Source organism: Poecilia formosa, unplaced genomic scaffold, assembly GCF_000485575.1.
Source record: "Poecilia formosa unplaced genomic scaffold, Poecilia_formosa-5.1.2 Scaffold12, whole genome shotgun sequence".
NCBI lineage: Eukaryota > Metazoa > Chordata > Actinopteri > Cyprinodontiformes > Poeciliidae > Poecilia > Poecilia formosa.
In genome coordinates this window covers 1883573-1894893 of record NW_006799951.1, presented here as the reverse complement: position 1 = coordinate 1894893, position 11321 = coordinate 1883573, and the positions used below count along the sequence as shown (strand labels likewise).

General features: G+C 38.3%; 1 protein-coding gene across 4 annotated transcripts in view; it reads right to left on the bottom strand.

The window, feature by feature from the left end:
• Window positions 1–309: 309 nt before the first annotated feature.
• LOC103133541 (SH3 and PX domain-containing protein 2A) overlaps window positions 310–11321 on the bottom strand; it is a 60548-nt gene continuing 49536 nt past the window's right edge. For 3 of the 4 annotated variants that reach the window (XM_007545315.2, XM_016667955.1, XM_016667956.1), the window contains 6 exons: window positions 8504–8587; window positions 5654–5771; window positions 5238–5566; window positions 4752–4801; window positions 3559–3678; window positions 310–3405 (listed from right to left, as the gene is read on the bottom strand). In XM_007545315.2, the coding sequence (XP_007545377.1) occupies window positions 1492–3405; window positions 3559–3678; window positions 4752–4801; window positions 5238–5566; window positions 5654–5771; window positions 8504–8587 (2615 nt within the window). In that variant the 3' untranslated portion in view covers window positions 310–1491. The remainder of the gene's footprint in view (window positions 3406–3558; window positions 3679–4751; window positions 4802–5237; window positions 5567–5653; window positions 5772–8503; window positions 8588–11321) is intronic. The other variant, XM_007545316.2, reaches the window with a different exon arrangement.

Sequence of the window (11321 nt, the reverse complement as noted above, 5' to 3'; positions counted from 1 at the left end):
TCATTATATTGCTCATTATGCAAGAGATTAATTGGTAATTATTCTAGATAATTACTTCTTTTAATCACTATTTTAATGCTAATTAAGGTGACTGCCTTTGATTGCAATTTGACAGATGCAGGTTTTTGCGTTTTGTATTTAAAGAAAGACTAATAATTTTGTATATTCAAATGTATTATTATTATTATTATTATTTATTTATTTTATTTTTATTATTTTTGTATTCACCCCTCATAATTCAAAGAAGTGTCCCTAATTTGTGGAATTAGGAAAACGTATTAAACTTTGTGCAATAAAAAATACACATAATGTCAAAAAGTGCATTTATTAGAGTCATTTTTTGGCACTTCAGTTATTGTAACTGGTCACACATTTGGCATAAAACACAAAGGAGCATCCCAAACAAAAAAGGAGTTGTGTCAAATTTACTGCCCAGCAGAAATTCAAATGTTACTGTCTGATTAAAGCTGTGATCTTTTTTAATACAAGTGTAAGGAATGAATAAATTATTTTTTTAACTGATGCAAGATTTAATTTTTGCAGAAAAAAGGATAGATAAAAAAAAAAGATATTGCAAGTTCATTCAGAAATGACTAACAAAATCAAAATACTGAAAATCTGAGATGCTCACAATTTGTTTCTTTGGAACAATACTACAAAAAATGGATAAAATGCTTTACATAAAGGAGACGTACAGTATATAACATGCAGCACCATGATGTGACTAACACAAAGCAGCTTAGACAACAAAGCTTTTCTTTAGCAAAGAAAATGAGTGAAAGGTGTTGTTGATATAATGAATCATTTTAAACATGCAGTAAGCTTTAATTCCTTAAAATGTGATAAGTTATGCATTTAAAAGTTACAGAAAATGGTTCAAGAATTAGAAAACTGAAGATAGTCTTCAAGTTAAATGCACAGCACCATGCAAAAGTATTCATAACACTCAAACGTTTTCACAGTTTGTCTTATTACAATCACAAACTTCACTGTATCTTATTAAGATTTTATGTACAACTTACTACTAGCACTTACATTTATTTAGGGATATTAGAGTTAAGGGGACTGAGTTAAAAAAATTGTGAAAATTGAATCACTTTCTTTAAACCTATACCTTTGTGTATATACCTTTGTGTTGGTCTATGACATAAACTATTAAGAAAACACAGACACGTTTGTGATCGTAAAATTACGTAGCGTGAAGTCGTTAAGGGTTGTGAATATTTTTGTAACGTGTTTAAACTTCTGGCAAACATTCAGTAATTCTTGCTGCTATTTGGTTTCGTCACTAAATCCCAAGCTTTTAGTGCAAGGTCTTAGGTACTTTAACATGTAGACTCATTTCACCAGTTGTAATCTGTCTTGGCTTGGTTACTATTTCACTTTGCTGCTTGTATTAATGCAGGTACCGGATTAGCCTTTTAGAGTAAACCAACGCATTTATAAGACTGAATACGTATGTCTATGGCACTGTCAGCTCAAGAGAGAGATCTAGTGCTTCTTCTCAAGGTAATTAGAGGGAACCCATCCTTTCCTTGGCCTGCCATTGTCCAGAATCTTGCAGTACCACCAGCCATTAGGGTTTCTTTCAAGAACCTCCAGACTTGTCCCCTCAGGAAATCCCATAGTCTCCTCGTCACCATGGTAATCTGCAATGGAGACATATACCTCCCTGAGGTTATTGTGGATGATGTGGGGCTTAGGTTTCACTGGGGACACTGGAAGGGCATTCTTCGGAGAGCTCAGGCCCAAAGACTCCGAGCTGCCGGTACCAGATCTGTTCCTGTTGTTTGATGGCAGACTGCGAGGCACAGCACCAAAAGAAGCATTGCGTCGCACTGTGGGGCTGACACGTGGGTTGTCTGTTGAGTTGAGGGACTCATTTCTTCTGAGGGACACAGCAGGACTGGCACCGTCTCGGATCGGAGCTGAGATGAAGACTGACTGAGGTCTGACAACCTGCTGTTGTTTGGTGCTGTTTTGCTTAAGTGAACTGAACAAGCTTGCAGGTTTGGAGAGACCACCTGGAGGTTTGGAAGGAATGGGCGGCATGACCTTCTTTAAATTCAGGTTGATGTTGTTCAACACTCGCACCCTTTGTTCGTTCTTTTCGAGACTGTTGGACTTGCTGAGGCATCCAGGTTTGGTTGGTGTACCATAGGATTCATACTCTCCCATGTCATCTTGTTGTCTGGCAGGCTCCAAAAAGTATGTAGGAGCCCAACCTTCTGCATCTCCCCAGCGAATATACCACCAGCCACTTTCCTGCTTCTCAAGGACCTCCACTACCACCCCAGCAGGGAAGCTGAGCTCAGAGTCTTGAACTTTCTCATAGGGATCAGTTGTGCGATACAGGTTGAAACCGTCCATGTCAGACTCACCTCGGCTTCCTTTGGAGTAGATGGATGAGAGATCAGACGTACTCTGAGATGAAAAGGAATCTTCTGAGGAAATGACTGAAGCTGTCTCAGAATCTTCACCTTTACTTTTGGTGCCATTCTTCAGCTGACCTGTTGGCCGCAGCTGTCTTCTTAAGGTGCTGATGTCCATCTTCTCTGCGCTAGATGCTTTGGCTAGCTGTGGCTTAGGTCTCACCACAGGTCTCAATTTAGAGGAAGACTTGGTGAAGGAGGTCATCTTGCTTTCTTCATTGTCTTTCTTTGGTCTGGAGAGATCTGGGGTTGACTCAGACGAAGCAGATTTGGGACTGGATGCTTCCTCAGATCTGGCTGAAGGTGGAGTCCCATTCAAGTCAATCTTGAGCCTGTTACCAGCAGGTCTCCATCCACCTGATGCCTGGTTTGCAGTCTTGCCATTATCTGACAAAACGCTTGTCTTGGATAAGTTTGAGTCTCTGCTGCCCTGTCTCTCTGGGGTCTCCCTGAAGGGCAGGAAGCCATCATTCTCATAGATACATTCTTCCTCTCCCCCAGCTTCTCCTTCTGCTTCTTGGCCATCCTCAAATGACTCACCCAATTTAAAGGAGGCACTGTGGAGTGATGAAGCAGGAGATGGCTTGGAAGACAAATGAGACCCCTTTTCAGAGGACGTTTCTTCATTCTTAAAGTCCACCAGAGAACTTTCCCCTCTCAGAAACTCAAACTCAGATTCCAGGTCCAGATCTCCAATGGCAGGCACATCATATTCTGGCTCTTCATAAACTGGCCCACTAGGAGATACAGGAGACTCCGGGGCATCTGATCCCGGACTGCTCGGAGGTGCTGTCTCCACTGAATCCTGTTTTTTGACAGGCGGGGCAGGAGGTGGCACCTTCGGGCGGCACAGAGTGCTTGTTCTCCGATTCAAGTTGGGCTTTTTACGTTTGTCAATGTAGGAACATGGAGCCCAGCCCTCCTTCTCACCAATTTGGACATACCACCATCCACCAGAATTCTTTTCAATCACCTAAAGTACACAAATAAAATAGTTTACGTTTTTAATAGCATGATTCTGAATGAGAAGAAATGCTAAACTGATGAAGCACAGGATTGTGTGCATTTACTGTATTTAAATTTATTATTATATTGTTTCAATGTTTTAACTTGAAAGGGTGTTTACCTCGGCTTTCTGACCTCCATTAAAACTGATGCCATCGGATATGCAAGACTGGAAATCGGCAATGGTGTAATACTCAGCTTCAACTGCAGGGGGCTCTGGAGGGGAGGGCAGCTGAAAACCCTAAATGATAAAAAGAGCCTTTTAAACCTATTGAAAATGAGTGAAGAAGCATACTACATGCACACTATTTCATCTCACTCCATTTAAAGAGTAATTTTACTTAAAACTAAAAAACTTGAAACAGCAGATTTGCATTTTATTCATTCTGTTGTTATTTTAAAATTATTCTACCATTTTGGGGTTAATTACTACAACTACTTTATTGGAGGACTGTTAACCTAAAATTTAAATGGTATTTTCTACATTCCTAGGTGCATATAGTGCTATGTAAAAGTATTTGATCCATAAAATATATATATATATATTTAGGTTTTTGCTTATTGTAACAAATACATTACTAAATTAAAAATATATATATATATATGTTTTTTTCAAATTATGATGTCATTTATAAAATAATAAAGCTCTTAAAGCAACACAAAAGTGATCCCTTCATACTCTGTCAACCCCAATTTCCATTGTAAATGAGTTGTGGTACCCATCTAACAGCATGAAGTAGGTTAAAAGATTTCAGACACTATACATAGCCATATGTGACATTTGCCAGACTTAAATCCGTTTAGGATATTTGACAGACCACTTATGCTCAAAGATTTTTCCAATGTGAAAACAGTTCTGTAAAAAAGAGAAGCAGATAAATTATCCTCTACAAGGATGTAAAAGACTGACTGCAGTTTAAAAATGCCGATGTCAGCTGTTGCCACCTAGCATTGTCCACCCAGATATTATAAGATTCAGGTTGCAATTATTCTTTCACATATAGCCAACATGGTCTGGATAGCTTTATTTGCTTAATAAAAATAAACTGAAAGTAAAAACAAAGAAAAAAAACTGTAATTCTATATTTTGTCACAACTTACACAAAATGTTAAATGACATTCACTTTGGTGAATAACTAAGAGAATAAAGTTGCTGAGATTTTTGTTTTTGAAGTCTTGGCTATTTTCTGGTGTTGTTTATAATCTTTGCCTAAACAAACTGTGCAAAAACATTTAGATGACCAACTAGTGAGATGTGTTTCAGTAGTTAAAAAAACAACTAGAAAACAAAGAGAGTAGATGGATTATTCTTACCAGGGTTGCATCTCTTCGAGGGGGAGGTTTTTGCCTGAGGACAGGGGAACCTGTGAAAGCAGAATTTAAAGACAAAATAGGCATTTGGTTACTATTTTCATCATCATTTATCAGGGAGGAGGATAATGCACTTGTGTAGATTTTTGTGTACATCAGCCTTGTTATATGTCTTGGTGTGGCTTAAACAAAGAAAAAGCATCCAATGCATAGATATACGCATTGGATATCTATGCGTATATCCATAGATATACGCATATCTATGGATATGCGTATATCTACGCATATCCATTGTAAATCACTTTACACATTGTAAAGTGATTTACAATGTGTAAATCACTTTACAATGTGTAAAGTGATTTGTAGAATTTTCAGAGATTTAAAAGACATCATTTATCACAAGAGAGAAATAAACGATGAGCCAAATGGAGACAAATCTATTAGTTATTCAATATACGTAAAACATAATATGCAATTACCACAACTGACCTATTTCCACTCGATGTGGGGTTATCCGGGCTACGGCCGGTGAGGCAGGTTCTACTTTGCTTTTTCCCTCCTGTGGAGCGTTAACTGGGCTGGATTCGGTGCAGGGAATCGGCAAGCTGATCTCCTTCCTGGAAACCTGGGGACTCTCAGGGACTCCATCAGTCTGCACATTCTTCTCGCTTAAAGCCTTTTTGTTTAGCAGGTTGCTGATCTCCATGATATTTCCAATGATCTCAACCGGGCCTGTGACCGTCTTCTTGCGGGGAGACAAATCATCCTTCACTTTCTTGAGGTAAGAAGCTGGAGCCCAGCCCTCTTTATCTTGGTATCTGCGAGAGAAGAGACAACCGTAAAATTGGCTTTTTTTTTATATGAAGGCCGACAAAAATGTCCACAGCAAGCGAGCAGAGGCGTACCTGATAAACCACCAGCCTTCAAGGTTCTTCTGAATGACCTCAACGATGACTCCTTTCTCAAAAGCAATTTCATCTTTGCCCTCGCTGGAGTAAGGCTGCACTGTGATGTACTTCTCTTCTGTTAGAAAAGGGAAATGACAGAAAAACAGCTAAGATCTGACAGATGTCATAAATCTGAAAACAAAATGTAAATTGCCACGAAAGAAAAAGCAAAAAAGGAAAGTTTTCATGAAACGCTGGAACTGAATGACACAGAGATCCGTTTTTCTTCTACTGGATCTAATTTTTGCGCGATGTTTCAGCTGCCAGTTGCACTGATGTGCTTAGTTCATGTGTTAAAATGCTCTATGGCAATTATCAGTGTTTATAATTTTTTAATGAAGCCAAAATAACTTTAGAATGCAGTAAGAAAAACTGCATTCTAAAGTTTTTAAAGACACTATAAATTCATGCCTTTAAGAAAATGTTTTTGCCATTGCAGCAGCTAAAAAGAATTTTCTGGCCTTACGCAGATGGCGTGCGTTGAGGTATTAAAGGTAATTGCTTTGCAAGAATCTAAATAACAATATAAAACAACTAATAGGTACAACACGCTGCATGAGGACTGTAACCACTGTACACTGAGCACTAGTCTGATGTTCAACATCCATAAAAAGCAATGAGGCACAGTGGTGGTGGTGGTGGTGGTAGAATAACATATTTTTTTCATTCAAAAGGTCTGTTGTTCTCTAATTAATCCTGAACCCAACCAAAAGTGGTCCGATGGAAGGAATGAAAAGGAAAATTGGCTTAGATCTGGGTTTTTTGACAAAATAAATAAAAGGTGCAAAAACAAATAAAAGTTTCCTTCTCTTGTTCTCCCACCAGATGTTGGGGGATATATGCTGTACGTGTAGAAGAGACATTTGGAATGAAAAGGTTCTCTGATTAGCTAATCCTTGAAATAACCAACACTACATGATAGGAAGATTTAGCGTCTGAATCCCCTGAAGAAACATTTAATATGTTAAATGTTAACATATGTTAATATATATATAAGATGGAGATGAAACGCTCTCCATCTTTGGGGAGGCAAACAGACTAATTTCAATTTACCTTTTTGCCCAGTTATTTACTACACTGACAATCTGCTATCTGTTACAATGCCTCAAACATTCATACACTTTGCAATGTTGTTGTACCCACAAATCTGAAAAGTGTGGTGCTACTTTTAGTCATGCAAATATAGTGGAATCCTGGAAGAAAGCATGTTAGAGGCTGCAAAACTCTTGAAACTTAGGGGGAGGTTCGTCCTCCAGCATGGTGACCCCAAACAGGGCTGCAATGGAATGGTTTTGATCAATGCACATTTATGTTTTAGACTGGCCTAGTCAAAGTCCAGACCTCAATCATTTTAGACTGTGTGGCTGAATAGAAATGCATGCCACAATTCTTTTTAAGTATCTATGAGAAGCTTTAAAAACTATAGCATCACTGGATTTACAGTTATGACCTACTTTGTTGGTTGAGATGTGTAAAAATGTTTTAAAAAGTTCTAAGGATATGAATACTTAAGGAAGGCACTACATCAATCATAACTCAACATAGCAAACGCTATGAAATTATGTTAATCATGACAGTTATCACACTAATACTATATTTAGTGTTACACTGAGAGTACCGAACTGGAAAACGCAAAGCATAGGGGGCAAAATCCCAGTATCTATGGCCTTGTGACAGGAATCATCTCCTCAATCTGAACATAATAGCAAGCAAAGGCATCACGCTCATTTCTACATTCCCATGAGGCCAAGGGGCCGAGTAATATCGTTATTTCCTGTTATTATAGCAGTTCCTGTCTAAACAGATGGGGAAAGTTTAAAAGAGGGACCAGCAGATAAAAAGTACTTTTCTGTGCAACATTAGCAAATCTATTTATATAAACCAATTTAATAGCCACTTCATAATTTCATATGCTTTATTCCTTTTTCATTTAGGACTTTAACCACATTGTGTTACACCATGTGGACAGGTGGGGAGACACTGCTTCAGTGTTTCCCTCAGAAAAAGCGTAGAGGGAAATTCTGAATCAGACATCATCTTAGCCGCAACATGCACTGCCTGCAACGGCATTGTAAATTATTCTTGCAGAGTCTGCAAAAAAGTATTTCTTTTTTAGTCAACACATCAACATAGTCAACATCTCTTTCTATAATCCCAAGAGGAGCTCACACTACCAAGAGCTAAACATAGGCCTTCTCTTTCCTTTCTTCTTTGTTCTTAATCAAAAGACTGCGAAGGACATGTATTAATGAGAGTTATTGTTTATCAGTCAGTACTGGTAAATATCTGAACCACTGCAAGATAATTGCTTATTCTTGCTAAGGTCCATACCCATTGCAAATCTACATACATGTTTAATTTCCTCATAAAAAGTAAAACACAGCTCTAAAATGCAGCCTAAGGCATTCCAAGGTCTATTATGTAACTGCTTTCAGATGAGTGGGTAATGATTTTCTGCAAAACTCAGATTGCTAGTTTTGACTCACATCCTACGACTACAATATACAAGAATAATTTGAGCCTAGCATTAATACTTAGTCCATGTTAAGGTGTTAATTTAAAATAACGGGTTCTTTTTACATGAGCACGGGTTAGTGGTTAGATTTTGTGCATGGCGCTACATGATGAATTGGTTAAGTCGAGACACAAAACAAGATGCAGAACAGAACAAATATGCGCATGTGGAGAGAGGAGCAAACTGAGTCATGTGAGGAGAGACAATGAATGGAATGGTGTGAAAGAGAACAATAATCCAAAGGAAGGAAGGAGGAGAGGGAGGGAGACAACGGGTAATTTATCTCAGTTCACCTCGGCTCTGCTGCCGACTGATGACACCCCCCAGCGTCCATCTCCGGTCCAGCCTCTTCAGATGAGCCTTATGTCGCTTAGTAACTGACATATGAACGTGGTTACCAAACAAACAAACAAACAGACATGGGGACATGAAGAGCAGGCGTAAACGTTACACAAACACACAGCACACAAATGACATGGGCCAGACCAGAGGAGGCCCGTTATTAGCTACGGAGAAGACATAAAAACAAGACAACAGTACAAACCATGATAAGCAGTTAGATGTGGATGGATGGATGGATGGATGGATGGATGGATGGATGGATGGATGGATGGATGGATGGATGGATGGATGGATGGAGCGATGGTTAGAAAGGAAGTGCTACAACCAAGACATCTTCGTCCCAGCATGTAATTAGGATGTTTTTTCTCATCCTGTTGTGTCTGGGCATATGGTGCACACATTGCTGATGCAGAAATGCAGATTAATTAAGAGAGCCAATGAAGTTCACCACCTGTTGGGGGGGGTACAGCTGAAATGGTCCATAGTTGGCCTTTGTTATGTTTACGAAACAGGAGAAACCAAAATGATCTCTTGTACCTGGGTCACATACTAAACCAGATGATTTTTTTTTCTTTGAAGACATTTTTCTTTTTTTATTATCAAATAAAGACAAGGCAGCTTAGTGATAGATACCTTTATTAATGTGACAAATACTGTTTAGATGTTTGAAAAATCATAAAAACCGAAGCCTGGTTCACTACAAGTGTGCTGCATCCCCTTTTAGTTCCATAATTTCGCTTATCATTTCCCACCTCTGTCAGTGCAAACAGCATCAGGCTCAACCACAGGCATAAAATTAAAGTAGAGGTGGGACATTTTAAATGTTTCTGTGTCAAACAAGAGTTTTGAATTATAGTCCAAAACCGATCTTCTCTTGCAGTAGACATAATAGATACAAAGATGGAAGAAAAACACTCTCCATATTTGGGGAGGCATCTTTGACCTCTCCTCTTTGCACAATCTCTATCGATCGTCCAGAGTCCTACATTTTGCTACGTGAACCACTAATACCTGTTGGTGCATACAAACCTAACAGCAAGGCTCATATAAGTACTTTACTGCCATCTAATGGTTCGAATTATGCTAAATTATGCCTCATCTACAAACTAAGCACCTAATTTTACATCTATTATACGCACTCTATGAACACCCTAAACACTGCAGTTTTATGATTATAAGACTAAAAAAAAGTATATCAATGCTTTCTTGTTAATAAGGGGTGTCTACTTTCAATAAATCAAGAGGAGTTCACAGTAGTCTCTCGCCCTGGGGGATCTGGAGGTCCAGGTGAATATGTCCTTTTTGAGAACTTTGTGAATATGATGGCTGCACAATCTCTGGTTTGCTCAGATTTTATTGTCACAAATGTTCCTTAATTCTTCTGTAAATCAGACCCCTTCTGAATATGTAAAAAGGTTTTGAAGCCATTATATAAAACCCATTGAGTTAAAAAAACAAAACAAAAAATCACAAACTCTGTCTTTTTATATGGGGATTATATGCCAGTCCGTTTCTCCCAATACTATCCACTTGTTGCCTGGCAACTACTTGGAGGACAGAAATAGTTTGGCACATAAACCCCCCTCATTTGCCAAACCGTCTTCTTACATTTCAGTTTTGAACAGTTCGAGCAGATGAAATTTGAGAAATGTAAAATTTTGTGCAGATTTGTTTGACATACCAATGCCAGCTGTTTGCTCAGCTGTTTGAAATCCAGTCTTTCCTTTGAGCTGTTGCTTAAACTACTGTCCCACTTATCATGGCAACATTATGCGTCTTTCAATAGGGGAGCAAATCTATTGTCCAAAATAATTTCAAAGGTTTGGCACTGTGAGATTTGCTCCCCTACAGATTTCATCAGTTTCTGCGTTTATTTATTTATTTTTTTGTTTTTTTGTTTTTGTCAGCCCTAAATGTTTCAAATCATTAAACAAATTTTGACAAATATAATCAGAGAACATTTGAAAAGCAGCTTTAAGATGATGATTTGATTTTTATATATGTATGTATCCCAACCAACCGGACACTTTGTGAAAACATAATTGCCCCCTAGTAGCTTCTTGCTTGAGGGCAACAGGTGCCGTCAAGCATTTATGACAACTGGCAATGAGTCTTTTACATCACTGTGGAGGTATTTTGGCTCACTCTTCTTTGATGTATTGTTTCAATTCAACCACAGTGGAAAAGTCTGCTAAGCACCATGTTACAGCATCAAAAATGTCAGCAATTGACTAGGCTCCTTAAAAAAAAACAACAAAAAAAACTTGATTTTTACATTTAAAAAACAATCCATCAAGGATTATTGTTCCATGACTCAAACTCTATTGAGTATAACTTCTCCTACATGATTTTTTTGTTTTACTAAATTATTGTATTTAACACACTATAAATCCCACTTTCTTCATAGTTTGGCTGGTCCTGCAACTTAAAATTAGGTGCGACTTATTCTTTTTCCTCTTTATGATGCATTTTGAAATATGTGAGGGGGGGAAATACTTTTTTCCACAGCACTGCATCTTATTTTCTTTCTTTTCTTTAACCCTTTCTAATATCGATTTTCCAGAACTCTTTTTTTTTTCTGTCACAACCGAGCTTCACAGATGGGTGAAGGACTGACAAAGAGCATCTTTATGAGATTCATGCCATTCCCATGACTGAGAAGACACATAAACACTAATTAAACTGACAGATTGTCCCTCCCCATCCCTCCAGCACAAAACTCAAATAACAGCTTTTAGCTACCTCCAACTGAATGGAGAGAGTTGGTAC